General features: G+C 42.9%; 1 protein-coding gene across 1 annotated transcript in view; it reads left to right on the plus strand.

Moving 5' to 3' along the window:
- IL1RAPL2 (interleukin 1 receptor accessory protein like 2) overlaps positions 1-8388 on the plus strand; it is a 567145-nt gene extending 558757 nt beyond the window's left edge. The window contains exon 11 of the mRNA XM_019487751.2: positions 5286-8388. Within this exon, the coding sequence (XP_019343296.1) occupies positions 5286-5983 (698 nt within the window). The 3' untranslated portion in view covers positions 5984-8388. The remainder of the gene's footprint in view (positions 1-5285) is intronic.
- The last annotated feature ends 8922 nt before the right edge of the window (positions 8389-17310 follow it).

Raw genomic sequence — 17310 nt, forward strand, 5'->3', positions numbered from 1 at the left:
TCATTCACTTAAGAATGGCATGTCATAATAATACGGTATAAATTTCAAACACCACCAGGACAAGTACATCTTCCTCAGAAGGCTCCAGCTACCCGGGAGGGATGCCTTCCCTTTCCCAAGGGGACAGCGGTGTGACACTAAGTTACATTCATTACCCCGAGGTTAAGGAGGTCAGTGTCCGTGTAACGGGTGCAAGCACTGGAGTTGCACAAACAGGGGAGCTCTTGGCGTCTTGCTGTCTGTCCAGTGTTCATCCCTAGAAGCAGCAGCAAAGGTTATTTTCAAGGGCCTTCACAGTCTGTCCCCTCGGTTCCTATAATCTCTGCAAAGGCAGACCCCAGCCTGCAGTCCAGCTGTGATGCCCTCCCTTCACAACCCTGTCAAAGTTTCAAATGCACACCGCAGCACGCTTACTAGAGATCCACAACACCCTCATAAACTTGCCTTAAACCCCTCCTTTGCCTCCAGCAAGGTATCTTGCCAGCAAGTCGGCGCGTTGAGACCTCCCTGTGATGCTGTCCAATATTGTCCCACTGTTTGCTTGTCCTTCTCCACCTGTTCGTGTCCATCCCTGATGGTTTCGCTTGAACACTTTTGTTCGGGGCTTATAACGGTGCATAGGACAGTGGGTCCTGGTTCAACAGGGGAACTCCTTGGTAATACAAATAATACACACAGCCATCTCTGTTGTAACAAAGTAACCAGAATTAGGTTTCAGAAACGTCTATTGAGGAAACCTGGGATTGAATTAATCTTCATTAACTGGCTGTTCCTCGGTTGATTGTTATGTAGCTACAGGCAACAAGGCTGGTTATTTCAGGCTGCCAGGGACTGCAGATGTAAAAAGGATTGGGCTTCTCGGTTCTTGCAATATGCTGGTGATTTGGGAATTCTTTTGTCCAAACAAGCATCTCCTTAAGGCTCAACATGATTCCTAATATTTTCTTTCTTGGCCTAGTTTCTCTGCTTAAATTGCCATTTACTGCCTGACTGTCAGTCTGCTTGCCTGTGAAATTGTCTGTCTCTTCCTTCAGCATCTGCTTACAGTTGCTCATTTAACATCTCTAAAAGGCAGTTCTACATGATTAGGTTCTTGAATATGTAATATGTGCAACACTATTCTGGTCGTCTTTACATTTCAGATGCAACCTCATTACTTGCTGATACTGCCTGGCGAGTACCAGTTTATTTGCTGTCAGCTGATCTCGTGTTATTGCTGAAGGAAAGCTTTGAAAGGGCATAATTTATACCCATGTTTATATATGAATCTAAAAGTTCCTGCTCCCTATAATTTCTTAGTAATAGCATGAGACATTTGACATTGCTCATCTAAGTTTTGAAAACTCACACTATTTGCTTCAAGGGCAATTCCAGCATCTTGGTTTTGTTCTGAATTTAAAAAAAAACAAACCAAGAGGTCATGTTCCAATTCAGACATTTTAGTTTAGATTTGCTAATACAAGATTTACAGTGCTGAAAAGAAATGTCATTTGGCATAAAAATTTGGAACGTGCCGTTCTGACTTCATCGAAATAGTTTCCATTTTGGTTTTGAAATGAAATTTCTTTGAAATATTCCCGTGGAGAGATCCAGTTTTCGAGAGGGAGAATTTTCTGGACCAAAACGAAACAGCTCTATCTGGAAATCTTTTGACCGGCTGCAGTTAGGAATGTAATAAAATGAATGAGTCCTGAAGCTCTTTCTCAGTTTTCCAGTTAATCCTTACTCAAGGTGTAGTTTTGCCTGACAAAAGGCTCAATTGTTAGGTCACAGGATAGGAAAGGACATGTCCTTGTTCTCATACTACCAGTTTCCACTGTAAGTTAAATGGATTTTAAACCATGGGCGACTGATGCCTTCCGATTCTGAGGGCGGCACCAGATCATCAATGGTGGGGGCCCAGCAGCCAGTCGCCAACCAGGGTGTCCCCCAGCAGCCAATCACCAACCCGGGCGAGGGCCAAAACCAGAAGTGCATTTCCATCGGCACTTCCGGCTTTGCGGCTGGCACTTCCAGGGGTGCACAGCCAATCTCAGGGGGTGCACATGCACCCCCTATGCATCGCCAATGTTTTAAACTACCGTACTTACTACTTAGAAATGCAAAAATCCAGAAGTCTTGGTTCAGAAATGATACCTTTTATTAGACCAACTAGAACATTGCAAAAAAATTATTATTTTCTGCAAGCTTTCGGGCTCAAAGACTTTTGCAGTAAACACTGAGGGCCCATTGTTCAAAGTAGCGAGTAGCCTCAGGGGGCAAGAGACAGTAAGCGGTTCAGGAGATGAAGCCACTAATCTGGTCCATAGAAGACAAGGACAAAATTCCTGCTGACTTGATTGGGATGAAGATTTGGCCCTGCTTGCCTTGCCTTGCAGATGTTTCGCTAGAAATACTGGACCCATTCCACTCTGCCTTTAGTTGACCTGCACGTTGCACACATGTTGCCGTCTCTACCTCCACCTACTTTCTTCCTTCCAACCCCTCCTCTCATAAAAAAGAAAGATATTTTTTTCAATGAGATGTGTAGAGTTTTGTCCTTTCAGTTCCCACTAGGTGTAACGGTAGTCCCAGGCTGAAACCAAAGTATTGCTTTGCAGCCACTGGAAGGACAATATTCTTATGTGCCATGGACTGTTTCCAAATCGGTTTGCCTTTTCTTTGGGATACACAAAAGGGTGCCTGTAGTTGTGTGAAAGGCGCTATTCTGAACTCACCTTCCCTGCATCACTGATCGTGTCTATTTTTGACCCAGCTGCAAGCCTGAGGGTTTGAAAAAGGATGCTGAAGGTAACTTCATAAGGGTTAAATTAGTAGACAGAGCACTAAGTGTCACGTTGTCCATCAATTAAACTGAACACAACTAAACACAGGAGAAAAAAGCACAGGGAGAAGAGCCTGCATGAGGCAATAAGGTGTGTTCCTCCCACCCAGCAGCCCTTCAGCTATAGAGGATAAAAAAAGCTAAGTCGGGTGAGTTTTCAATTGAGTTAATATAAAGGGTTATTAAATTGATGGCTGCCATTAAAGTTATCACCACAGTTGCTTTTTAAAAAGATGATTGAGTGTTTTGATTTCATTATAGACGGGTAGAGTGCATGCTGAGCTCCGCATAGTACAAAACGGGGTACGTGGGGCGTCCTGGGCGTGACTGAACAAGACTGTGTCCTGCAGAACAAGAATAGGGTTTTGTTACACCGGTCTTCTGAATTTCTTGAAAGAGGGATAAAAAATATATCAGGAGAGATGCATGATAGCTTGTTGTTTTACTGTATCTTGCAGATCCAACTTCTAATGATGAAGCTTCCCACCTAACTTCTTTCTTTTTGGGAGCAGAAAGAAAGGAAGAAAATGAAGAGTCTGAGCTGTTGATACATTGGGATAATCTCTTTCCATTGTATTGAACATTTCTACCTTTCCTTAAGTTTTGTTTCACCCGTTCTGCACAGAACTTTCCCATTGTGGCTAATTCCCCATAACTCTTGAATTGTTGAATTTTTACCTCCATAAATCAACCTTTTAGACAGACCAATGTTTCTTTTTTTTCCTCTCCATAGACTATCTTAAGAACAAATATACAAGTAACTGTAAATGCTGCATGAATAGCTAGTCATAAAACATGAGCTAAAAATTGGGATTGTTGCATAAACATTTGTAATGTATGTACGTGTCTTAAATTTTTTGTTTGTCTGTAGGGTGTATAAAATTTGCCTTTTTCATCTGTGAAACAAGCTCTTCTTGCTGCCAAGTGGTGAAATAAAGCTGCCGGTCAAGGCGGTCTCATGAACTTAAGTAATTTTAGAATGTTTCTGTTTGCCTATCTTGTAGCCCTTTCTTTGACTGGAAGTGGTGTCAATAAGCATGCTATGGTATGATGCTGAGGACTATAAAAAAGAAGTCTCTGCAGTAACAGATGTCGATCGGTTCTGTGAATTGTAACCATTGTTCCTGTTAGAGGGCAGTCTGTGTAAGACAGCTCCTGCCCTGTGCTGAGTAAAGACCTGTTCTGTGCAGCTCCTGTGTCCAAGTCTTCATTTATAACACCTGCTTCTACTCCTTTCTCAGACGGCCCATGTCTGAGTAGCCTGGTGAGGACAGATCATGTAGTGAAGTAAAGTGCTTCCTGCCTTTTTTTGCTGCCAAAATAGTTTGCAGTCAATGCACGTTTCTTCTCAAGACTTTTTAGCTTTTTTTTCTAGCCTAAGTCAAAGCCCATTGAAATTCACAACCAGGTTTTTTTTCTAGCTTTGAAGGGTCTTTGCATCAGGACCTCTGTAAATTGACCTAAAGACATCTTTGTCAAATTAGCTTAATTGGCACCTGTTTCCCCTCCTATTTGTGGGCCTGTCAAGCACAGAGACCAAGATCCAGTTTCCGGAATATTTTCTTGCTGTGATCAGTTGACATTGGGAATCAGAAGATGGTGCATGCCTACCAGGGACTTGCAAAGAGTCGGCATGCATTAATGGTGTAGCGTCCACAGTTTCTTTCTCAGTGGCATCTCCAAAAAGAACCTCTCTAAGTGATTTCCATGTGCTGAAATGTTCTGTTTTCCCCTCTGATCAAATATGATTCTGCTAATTGTCTTACAGAGGCACAGATTTTCAGTACTGTGCAAGAGACCATTGCAACAGCAAGACTGGTATCCTGCCTTTTGGTTTATGTGTATTCGGAAGGCAGCATAATCTACCCACAAGGACCCTGCCTAATGACAAATTTATGCGCTTAGTGCATTATTTTTTCCTGAGCATCCGATAGCCATAGTCCATATGCCATGGAGAATGCTTACATCCTTACATTCATTACACCTCAAAGCTGGTTGCCTAACTTTGCGTTCCAAGAAATGTTAGTAGTAGATTTAACCAGTGTTGTTGTTTTTACACTTTTACACAGAAGTTGCATATTGTCTCGCTCTCTCTCTCTCTCTATATATATATGTGTATATTTATCTATACACACGCACATTCTCAATAAATGAAAATCAGTCATTTGTAAGTTCTTGAAATGCATTGAAGCGTTGAGGAAATGATATAAATCTTATTCTGTAAAATGAATATGGTAAAACAATCAGGATATAGGTTTTTTTATGTTTTTTAAACGATTCTATAGAGATGTGTTATCCTTTAATGTCCAATTCTATTTTTCCTGGATAATTTCACAAAACTCACTTTGTCTTAAGCGGTAAGCAGGTCCGTAGTAAATTGCAAGATGCTTATTTGCAAGCCTGTTGTCTTAACACAATAAATTTCTTTATTTTACTCTTTCTCTCTTTCTATAATTTGTAGCATACATTGAAGATCTCACAAGATGTGTTGAGCAAAGCAGAAGACTCATTATCGTGTTAACTCCAGACTATGTTCTCAGGAGAGGATGGAGTATTTTTGAGATGGAAAACAGACTCCATAACATGCTAGTCAGTGGAGAAATCAAAGTTATTTTGATTGAGTGTACTGAATTGAAAGGGAAAGTGAATTACCACGAAGTGGAGTCTTTAAAGCACACCATCAAGCTTCTGTCAGTGGTCAAGTGGAAGGGCCCAAAAAGCAGCAAACTTAACTCTAAGTTTTGGAAGCATTTAGTCTTTGAAATGCCAGCCAAGAAGAAAGAGGTCGTATCTCGGCGCCAAGTCCTGGACTCTGCAGAGCAAGGCCTTTTTGGAGACCTTCAGACCGTCCCTTCCATTGCTGTGACGGGTGCCTCTGCCACGTTGGTAGAGTCGCAAGCAGATTTAGCGGATTACCACCAAACTGACTCCATGCAAATGAGACATTATTGCCGAGGATATGAGTATGACGTGTCAGCGGCAACCTTGCCGCTAGCTTCCATAAGTAACCATCACACCTATTGTAACATACCCTTGACACTTCTAAATGGACAGCTACCTCTTAATAATACAATGAAGGACAACCAAGAGTTTCATAGAAACAACCCGTTGCTACCGTTATCATCAAGGGAGCTTAGTTTCACAAGTGATATTTGGTAGTGAGGATCAGAACTCTTGGAAGATGCTTTCTGAGCACCATGAAGACACATTTTTAAAGAACTTTAAACTGATGCCATGTGGTGCCAAACCGTGTTTGAAGCAAAGGCACATTTATTCACTTTTCTACTTGAACTTTTTTGTTTACATTTCCAAATTACTGGCAAAGGGGACCTTCTTTTGTAGTTCAATCTGTAGTTCATATCTTTTAATGTACAGTTTTATTGAGTCTTCAAAAGAGAAGGGGAGAAAAATATATACCATAATTTTAAAGTAAGTTTTACAATCTCGGATGGATGGAAGTTCAATGCTGTGTCTGATCTCCTACATCCATATTTATGTAATAGCATTTCAAATATTTACAGATTTTTTTTTTAAGAAAATATAAACTTTAGTATGGATTGCAAATTTTAAACTTAGCATTCTGTGAAAGCAAATCACACAGAGCACACTTAATGAACCTCTCTCGAAAGAAAGTGGTAGAAAACCCTTCCTCTAATCCTGTCACACAATACATTTTAGAAGATGACCAGTTGAAACAATGTGGATAAAGAGCTATTAGCTTGACCAATAAAGTACGATAGTGAAAACAACAGCAGTGTAAATCACCCGCTCATGTCAGCATCTATTATTTTTTTGGTTATTGCAATATATCTGATTCCTAGTCAATGGTTAGCAATGTGTTTTTATTCAACAAATTAGTAGAATACCGGCAGACATTTAAAATGATTTTAAACAACTTTTCTGTGGATTGTTAGATTACAGTTTTACAGATTTTTTAAACATTTTCAGTACAAACTTAATTGTCTATTAATGAAATCATGATTTAAAATTTCTTAAGACCTCTTGACCACTTGTAAGATTTGTACTAATGGCAATGTAATTTTACATAGGGTTTTTTTTTTCCAAAATCAGAGTTACAATTGAAAATTTACACTTTTACTGAGAATGTCAGCAATAGAAAAGAGTTACTACAGCAATATTCAAAGGCAAAGTGCTAAATTATTCAGGTTTACTAGTATATGAACTTCAATTGCAGTGATAATCACCTGAAATGTAGTTATGAAACTGAGAACATGCTGTCTCTATAGCTACCTATCAACATACATACCTTATTAATATGAAGCAGAAGCAGAAGTATTTCTTTTCTCTGTGCTTCTGGTTATACACTGGGATTCCTAAGCAGGTCTTATAATCAGATCCTGAATCTTTCGCTCATGTGAGTAGTTCTGTAAAATGAGAGTAATGCTCCTTATCCTGTACTGTAGGCATTTGGGGAGCTCTGGTTGAAAGGCATCATACAAGTGGTTACAGTCTTGTATTAATTGTATAAGGAGCTTTCTTGTAAAAGGACTATTCCCATGCATGACTAAGGCTTGTAAATCAGGCCCTTGGAGACCATTGCATTCAAGGAAAATGCTCTAAACAACAGAACTGCTCTTTTTAGTGAGGCAAAACTACCATTGGCTTTAGTGAGATTACACCCAACGTGAGACTTATGCCTCAATAAAATGTGCAGGATCGAATCCTCTTTATGGAGGGCAACCTTGCCCATATTTCACTCTCTTTTTAGTGTTGTTGCTTTTTTTGTTTGCATGAGTTAAAGTCTGCACTCTGTACACAGCTGCCTATGGTTCAGTCAGTCACCGAGCTAGACCTTGCAAATGGTTCTTAAATCATGAGTAAAGATGATGCGACCAACTTAAGAAGCAAAGACGTAAGGATTTGCCCAAAGGTCATAAGGATGATCTCAAATGTGCAATAATCCATAAATGTCTGGTATTTTCCCATTGCTTCTTTCACGGTATTTACCACCTTTCTTTTGTTCCCTTTCACAGCAGTTATGAACTGTAAGATTTTCATTCCATTCCCAATAATATTAGTTTCCCTTACTTTTCTAGACATACGTGCATTTGACACCAACACAAAATGTGGGAACCTAGAAGTGATATTTATTTATTACACAATGCAGGACTATAGCTTGTTCTTTTGTAAAGTTAAGTTCAACATATGTAGGTGTTTAATATGAATATTTTTCTATTGAAACAGATGATTTTACCTCCATTATGAATACCTGTATTTAAAAAGAACCCCAGAAATTTACAAAATTTGCACTGTTTTATAAGTGTTACCGATTGTGTTTACACTGGCTATGTTCTTTAATGCAAAGTGTAATTTAAGAAAACTAAAAGAAAATCCTGCATGAAGAGTTGCACATGTTGAAGTGAAAAGCTGTACTTTTCATTATTTTCATTTTCACCTTACTCTAAAATCTGGTTAATTCACATAGACTGTTCAGTGAGATTTTTAAACCTACTAGTTCTGTATTGAGCATGCAAACTCTAAAAACATATGCAGGTCTGTCTGCTTCTTTGATTTGCAATGATTAAACATGGGTAGCCATTTCAGTTGCCTGGCCACAATATGTCTCTTGAAGCAGTAGATACTCAACAAGCAAATACATCCACGTTTACATTGGGGAAACATGAAAAGAACAGTTTTTCCGTCATTTTTCAGAACCCACTGTGTATCTCTGTACCTATATATTTTAGTTATAGATGACGAGTCACAATCTGCTTTAGTCTGAGTTTTCGAAGTGTGTATCAAGTACTGCTACAAAATATACATAAATTGGAACCTGCTGTACCCCTCTGCTTTCAGTGTGGGAAAGGGGAATAGGTCTCATGAAGGATATCACTCACTTCAGCTTGTATCTGAAAGATATTGCACATGGAAATCTAGTATGTCCTTAAGTGGCAATTTAGGGTCCCGATGAATATTGTCTGGAGGTGGAAGTCAGCATGAAGTGGGACTTGAGTGGGGCAGAGACTATGAGCTTGATCCACAGTGTAGGGATGGCTTGCATCTAAAGCAGGGGTGGGCAATTATTTCGGGTGGAGGGCCGCTTACTGAGTTTTGGCAAGCCATCAAAGGCCGCATGACAGGCAGCCAGGAGCAGATAAAAATTAATTTTCTATATTTTTTAGGGGCCGCGTGGGGCCGGGTAGAATGGCCTGGCAACTCTTATCGAGTTCTCATTGAAGTCAGAAACAACTTTCTGTTGACCTGAATGAGAGCTGGATCAGTGCCAAAGTAACTAGCACCTTAATATTGTTCCAGCACCTCTAGGTGACCTTCCTTAGCTGGCCTAAGGGATTGCATACGGCACATTGGTTAGCTTTTCTTTCTTTCAGAAAAACAAAATGCTTGTTTGTACTTTGCTGAAGGAAAGAGAGACTTTGGCTGACAAAGGAATTGAGACGTGAAATTCAAGTGGAAGAGGAGAAGTAGCAGCAAAGAGCACAGCGTTCAGGCTTCAGAATGAGGTGGACTCTGCAGACAGCGAGTGCTGAAACCGTAAGCACTAGATTATTCTGATTTGGGTTGTGCTTCTTTTAAAAATGGCACTTAGAGTAAATGAGTTCACATAATTTGCCCTATTGTGTGGAACATGTTCCAGTATCAAGTATGATCTAGAGGCTATTTATACAAATGAGCTGGAAATAGGAATGTCTTCAGTCCTTCTGGCCACTTTATTAGTGCGGGAAATTCAGACCGAAGATGGTTTAATTTTGACTGAAGTGCCAGTTCACAGTGAACACTGACAGTCCTTAAGGTTATTTGAGCAGGTTCAGTGAAGTGTACCGAGAGGTAGTTGATGGACCAGTTTAAATAATTAATATCCACTTCTCTAAAAGTGGCTGTATAATTAGCTAATGCCATCCACGCTCTGTATGTGTGATCAAAAGCCTCTTGAAGCCAATAAAAAAGATTCCCATTATATTCAGTGGGCTTTGGATCAGGCCTTAAAAATTTTACGGAAATAATATAAAAGAGAAATAGAAACAGCATCTAATAACCATTTGCTTATTCCATCTGCCTAAAATTATACTTATTTTGTCTCAGCTCAGAGCTGTTGTGCAATAGGGCAGTTCTTCCAGGACTGAATAACACAATGCATTTCCTCATAAACAAGATAAGGACTTGGAAAAAATAACTAATACCTTTTAAAAAAGCCAAAACCTTATGATTTTTCAAAATGAATCTGTTCAGCTCGCAGGAGTTTCTCTTTATTTGGTTTTACTCAGCAAAATGCAGAACATATTTATGGTCTGTTTTCTTCAGTGGAGTGCGAGCACAGGCTTAAAAGCTTCATAGAGCCACAGCCTAGAAGAGTCATTTTCAGACTCCTCTAGGCTGTAGAAGAGTCCACCGCACTTTACTGCACATTTGTCACTTTTTCATAATTCCCCTTCAGTTTATAATGAACTCATGAATAATGCCCAGTACCTGGTTAGGTACCCTTTTCCATCATCAGTTGAAATGCACACAGTTGTTTTTTTTTATCACTAGCTTTTTAGATCATGTATCCATATGATATAGCCTCATAATAGACAGTGTAACTAGACCCAGTCCCAAGAGGAGCTGGAACTAATGGGTGCTCACTGGCTAAAGCCCTCATTCTCGTAGACTGGCTTTTCACTTCCCATTTGCTGAACTAATTTGTACATGATGAGTCTACTCCCATATTCAAGTGCCATAGTCCAGGTAGGAGACAGGAAAGGACCTTTAAGGCTTGATAACCTGATAATGAAATTTTATTGGAAGTAAGGAAATGATGGGAGATCAAAGGCTGCTTCTTGAACGGTCTATGAGTCAAGCAAACTGATAACTTACAGAGCAGTTAATAGCTGAAGCTGGAGGTTACAAGTCCAAATGCTTTGGTATACTTTTCTAGTCACACCACCTCATGAAAGGTATGTAGCCTTCTCTGGACCTATGGCATAGCCCAGCAGTACCTGGAAGGGCCTGACTTCTTCAGGACAAAACAAGTCCCAAGCCCTGTCAAATGTGCCAGCAAATGTGAGACCACCATGCATAACATGACAAGGGGAAAACTGGTTTTGGCTGGCCCAACAGATGTGGCATTTGCATGTTACTAGATTACTGAAAAGGCTCTGACTTTACAGCAGGCTGGGGGCCAGGTATTTCCTCTGAAAAACAGCACCATTTAGGAACGGTCACATAGGAGGTCTCTCTGCAGCCTGTTCCATTTGCTCAGTTTCCATTCAACCTAGAAGTAACTTTCCCATCCTGCCGCCTTTGGTATCACATCCCAGTACTCCAGGTGCAGTATACAGCTGTTAGTGCAGTGGAGTTATGGACTCTGCTCATGGGCAGACAGGCACATTTGCAACTGAAGCCTCAGATTAGAGGGGGAGAAAGCACAGAACGCCTTTCAGCCTGCTGAGTGTCAGAACAGGATGGATCTATTGCCAATTCTGCATCACAGACACAGGTAAGACAAAAAGTTTTGACCTATTGCACTAATTGTAGTACAGAATGTGTCTCACCACGGTGCAGTCTGACCCGAAGACCCAGTCCATGCCAAGCGTCTGTTCAAATCAGTGGATGTGTATTTGCAATACGCTGCCAAGCTGCAAGGCGGATAAGATAGCCAAAGCCATTATACTGCTGTGCGGGTCTCCCAGGAGTTCCCCTCTACCCCAGGCAGGTTGCAAAACATTCAAGACAGGAATGAGGACATTCTGATAGAAGTATCATCTCAAGACTGCATGCTACTACTTGCGGCAAAATCACAGGCAAATACGATTTAAATAGCTGATATTGATGGCATGGCTTCAGAACCCAATTCCTGCCAAAAATAAACCCTGGGATTCCAAGACAATAAACAACACTTTCTTTGATGACCGTTATCAGTACTATCTTCATCCAAGTATGCAGGTCAGTTATCCTGAAGACTTGACACACTTTGTCAAGTAAAATTGGGGTAAAAAGTCCCATTTTCCAAAATGATTTTTGTGAGTAAGAGCCCAAGACTCCTTGAAAATCAACAGTACTTAGACTTGGTCTTTAAGGCTAGAGACAGACTTTCAAAAAGGCCGAGCCTGAATTGACTCAATCTTTATAGGTTAGTCTGACCTGCAGGGATTGAACTGATTTGCAAGTGGGAAGACATTCACTTTTGAATCAGGAAATGCAGGCACATGCCTCCAGTGGCTCAGGCTAGAAGCCGGGGGGTGCTAGAGCAAGACTTCCCTTCCCTTGCATGGTGCTGAGCTGAGGTGGGGCATGGTCAGGCCCCAGCAGGACGCTATGTTTAGGGAGAGGTTTAAGCCCCCACCCTGGCCTGCACAGTCCCCAGCTGGGGTGTGCCTGGAGGGGGAGGGGAAAGCAGCCCTCGCCAGGCTTTTGCCCCACTTACCGCTCAAGGGGCGGGAAGTATTACCAGACCCCGGCCCCTGGCCAGCACTCTGAGGCAGGGGGGAGGAAGGACTGCTTGTGTGGAGTGCATGCATCTGTTGATGATACTGAGCTTTTCAATCACAGTCTCCCTGCTTCTTCATACTGTCTGCAGCAAATTGGCAGGCACTGCATTCATTGCAAACCTGGTCATTTCTCACACCTCTCTCTGTCCCCTGTTGATCACAAACAGATTGCAGGCTTTGAAGCAAGCCAGCAGGGAGCTTATCAGAACACAAAGCTTATCAGCCCCTCAAGCCCTGCAAAAGAAAGCAAATGCATCTCTCTCATTAGTTTCAAGCTCTTCTTATCTGCAGGGAGCATTTGCATTTGCAAGCCACTAGTTTCTAGCCCTAAGCAGGCACTGTTCTACAGTGGCAACATGTAGGGGTACATGGGGGTGCACATGCATCCCCTGAGAGCATTGGTGCACCCCCTGACTGGCCATGCTCCCCGGTTAGGCAATGGGCAGGGTGGGGCAGGCAGAAGCGCCAGTGCTCCTCCTGTGAGTGCTGTCCGGAGAGCAGGAGCACCAGATGTAGCGCCACAGGCACTTCTGGTAGCGCCACGGCCACTTCCTGTTTGGTGAGATTGGCTGCAGAGGGACTGCCCCCCACCCCCAGTTGCTGACTGGTTGCTGGGGGGGGCACATGCTCCCCCTGACTAAGCTGGCACCAGTCGCCCATGCTGTTCTGTCTGCCTTTGTTCCAGTGAAACTGGAGACACACACACACACAGACACCTCTCAGCATTAGCTAGTATGGGAGGGCATGGCCAGGTGCTGGCTGGGGTCCTGAGAAGCGGGGGGGACCCTGCTTAAGCAGCAAGCAGTGAGGGGGAAATGAGGCAGGGGGAAGCATGGCAGACACTACAGTCCCTCACCTTCTTCTCAGCCAGCTGGAGCTCTGGCTAGGGAGGAGAGGGGTAGGGCCAGCCCTGCTCCCTGGAGCAGACAGCCCAGCCCAGTCTAGAGCTGAAAAGCATTTTGGGATGCTGGGGGACTCTGATATAACTTTAACCAGGAAGAGGTCTGGGGCAGAAGGTCCGTAAACTGGTTTGACCCAAATCAGTTAAGTCTGATACTATATTCAACCACACAGTTCGAGTGGCCAAGGTCTGGAACGGGCTCCCAAGGGAGGTGGTGCTCTCCCCTACCCTGGGGGTCTTCAAGAGGAGGTTAGATGAGTATCTAGCTGGGGTCATCTAGACCCAGCACTCTTTCCTGCTTATGCAGGGGGTCGGACTCGATGATCTATTGAGGTCCCTTCCGACCCTAACATCTATGAATCTATGAACCAGGTTTATCTTAAATCAGTTTCAGCCATTTTGAAACTGGTTTATGTGCACTAAACTTATGTTCTGTTACAGGTTTAAACCAGTTTCTGATCACTTAAACCTGTTTATATGCAATCTCTGTCCCTAGCCTAAAAGGTTTGCCAGCATAGCTATCAGGAGCTGGGATCCTGGTTTTCCCTGAAAAAAATATCACAAATTCTCTGATAAAAAAAATATTGCAAATTCTCTGTTAAACCCCCCAAATCCACAATTAAAGTGAAACACTGCTATATATATATAGGTGTCAACTGAACATGATGTTTTGATACGTTTACAAGTTTAAAGCAATTTGGAAGCCTACCAGTGCCTCAAGCACTAGAGTAAAATCAATTCTAAATACCTATACATTTTGGTATTTGATTTTAGGTTTCGTGTCATGGAAAATCAGAGCTCCCCCTGCCCCTTAGCTCATCAGGACGCAGGTCCAGGCCCCTCACTCTCAAGCCAAAGCTCCCCAGCCCTGCTGGTTCCCCTCACTCTCCACCCACAGCCCCCTGGGACTTACCAGTGCTCCCCACTCTCCACCCACAGCCCCTTCGGCCCTGCTTGTGCCCCTGACTCCCCCCCACAGCTCCTCCAGCCCTACTGGTGCCCCTTACCCACACCCCCTGTCTCCCCCCACTCTGCCAGATGGGGCCTCCGGCTGCCAGGGCTATGGGGCTAGGCACCCAGGTCTGCAGCCCTCTTCCACTTGCAGCAGTGCCTGAGCCCCAGCTGCTGCCTGAGGAGGGAGCCCGGCTCCATCTCCCGTGTGGGCAGCACAGCCAGAGAGGAGCCTGGTTGGTGGGAAGGGGGCAGGCTGCCTGCTTGGGGTAAGAGGGTGTGGCTCCCCCCTCCCCTTGCACACACTTCCAAGGAAACAGGGTGGGCATGTGCCCCCCAGATCTGTGCATGGGGCAGGGGTGGGTGCAGGCTGCCTGCTGCCCTCCCCCGGAGCCTCCAGCGGGTCGGACCTGGCATGACTCTGGGGCAACAGCCCCAGCCCTGCTTTGCTCCACCCTGGCCAACTCCCACCCTCCCTTCCTTCCTCCCTATGAGGGTCTCAATTCCCCCCGATGCTTACCTGCAGGAGCTGTGCGTGTGCCCCTGCCTGACTACCCTCCTCCTGTTCCCCCCAGCCCCTTGCAGGCTGGAACTCTGCCCGCCTGCAGAGAGCTCTTTGCAAAAGAGCAAATCCTTGCATTCCTCTGCTAAAATGAAAAATCTGTGTTTTTCTTGGGTAAAAGGGAAAATCCGTGTTTTTTTTCCATGACGAACAGAGAATCTGGATCCCTGGTCAGGAGTGTGAAAAGTTCCCACCCCTCACCAACACTGCTATGGCAGCAATCTCTGTAATGCATTATAGACACAGTTACACTATCGACAAGTGCTCTTGCCTGCTGAGTTTCTCTACTTCAGGAAACCAGTAGAAGCTATACTAGTTAAAGAACGACCTGTCAGTTAAGATGCATCTTCACTATAGCAAAGCCTGACTGAGATGCTCCAAAATGCTGAAGTCATTTCTGAAAATTCAAGTTAAGGTCCTAAACTGTTTCTATGCATTTGAAACATCGGCCCTTTTACCCTGAGCCTAGTTGTCTGGCAGAATTATCTGCTAAAGTGGGTCAGCGTGCACTTGAACATGATACAATAATAATGCACATGGTTGTTAAAATTGTAAATATCTGTTGCCTATTTGTTTGATAAATGAATGGAAAGTACACAAAATTACCTCTCCCCTCTGCACCCCCAGAGAAGCTCGTGGAAGTGTCTAACGTTGAAAGTAGCATTGCCAAAATAATCATTTCTTTTCTGCACTAACATTTATTATTAAAAATACATAATCTCTGAATACTTTGTAGGTTACAGAAAATAGGACTAGCAAATAGGAAAGTAAGAGATCATGTGTGTTTTTTTGCAAACATGAGCACAGTGTTGATTTATTTTCCTTGCTGTTGAAATGTGCTTAGCCTTGCTTCCCCGAAGAGGTGACCTGAAGCCTTTGATACCAAAAAAGCTTCAGGTCCTTTCCAATAATCAGGACAAGTCATTTGATCATCTCAGTCATTGGGATTATTAGCACACCAACTGACTTGCATGGAAGAAATCAAAAGGGGGTTTAATAAGGATACTCTGAAGAGACATATGGACAATCTGTATAATGTGTAAAGCAAAAAGCTAGCAAATCTTGCAAAAACATTTGTCATTTAAATGATAAAACAGTCATGTTGCCAATAGAAGCAGAAGACAAGCTGTCAGCATTTTCACTGAATAGCAACATAGCCTTATAGTTGTAGACCAAGCAGGAAAACAAATTGATAAAATATTCCACTTTCAAAAATCTGCCAGATTCTTATGGCAGATACACTGTAAAACGATTCAATTTCTGTATTATCACAGTACCTCTAATCACTTCTGTATCCGTGCCCAATCACGTGTAGTTGGCTTTGGAGGCTGTCAGAATTATCCTCAGGATGAGTAAAAGCAAAGACCACACAAACTCTTACACTGGAGGAACAGGACAAGCTTTCCTGTTGACTGTGGAAAGGAGGGGCGGCCAAACTGGCTTGCAAGCCACAAGGGGATTCTGGGTAGTTTAAATGTGCCTCCTGAAGAAAGAGTAGTTAAATAAAACCACTCTTCTTTTCTCTCTCTTTCTGTTCATTTCTTGTTTTCCATCTTTGACTCCAGCACGTGCTTATCGTTTATGCGAAGTCATTTCACCACTAATTATCGTTAATGAAGCAGGGGCAGGGAGCACAGCTCATCGGCTCTAGAGCATGTACATCTGGAAAGTGGTGTGTTCTGCCGCTCTTACCCACGTTCAGATTTTGGTTTGTGGGTAGCTAGATTAGGACATTTGACCATGCCTGGACTGTAGGCTGGGGTTTAAGTGACTGTCTTGCATAACTATTAGCTGAAATTTTCATGTGCGAGCGCTTAAAGTTAAGTTCCTAATCAGCAGTGGACTGATTTGCCGAAGTGATCCAATGGGATTGACATGGAGTTCAACGGGGCAAATGAAATGCTCCAGTGCATTGCCAGATTGCAGGCAGAGTGCATGGTAAGAGCATGCTCAAAATGCAAAGAGTACTTTGTAAAGCATCCCTTGCTCTGTTCCTAAAGCAATCCAAGGTGAAGCTAAACACCCTCCCAGGAAGGCTCCTTCCTGTGACTTATATCTGGCTGTAAGGCATTGGGAATGCAGAACTCAGCAGTGAGGTGGAGGAGAGCATTGACAATCCTCTTGCAGAGGCCTTGAAGGGGTTTGCTGCTACCGCTATGACACATTTTCAAGAGAAACCCCACCACAGCACAGGCTCCATGTAAATTAGCCTCTAACGAGGCAAAACAATAAGAAAAGAGATGGGAAAAAGCTTTGAAAGTACAGCGTATATATGGCTTGAAGATACCTCTGAAAAGAAGCACAGAAAATGTAATCCCTAAATACAGGGCATAAGAGAAAGAGTCCAATTTTCAAAAGCATCTGCTGCACTATGGACTCACGTGTGGACAAATAATAACAACAGGTATAGTCCCCATAGCCAAAATATCCCCAAATTATTTGCAATCATGAATCATTAAACCTAACTGTGCATCACTAGGTGAGGGAAATGTCTATCCTCTTTTTTATAAATGGTAAACTGAGGCAGGGCATGGCCAAGTTCACATAAAAATATCAATGGTAGAGCCATGAAAAGGATGTGGACCTCTCAGCCTCATGCTCTAGATAATCTTGCTACTGTTTCCAC

The sequence above is a fragment of the Alligator mississippiensis genome, chromosome 8 (genome assembly GCF_030867095.1).
Source record: "Alligator mississippiensis isolate rAllMis1 chromosome 8, rAllMis1, whole genome shotgun sequence".
Taxonomy (NCBI): domain Eukaryota; kingdom Metazoa; phylum Chordata; order Crocodylia; family Alligatoridae; genus Alligator; species Alligator mississippiensis.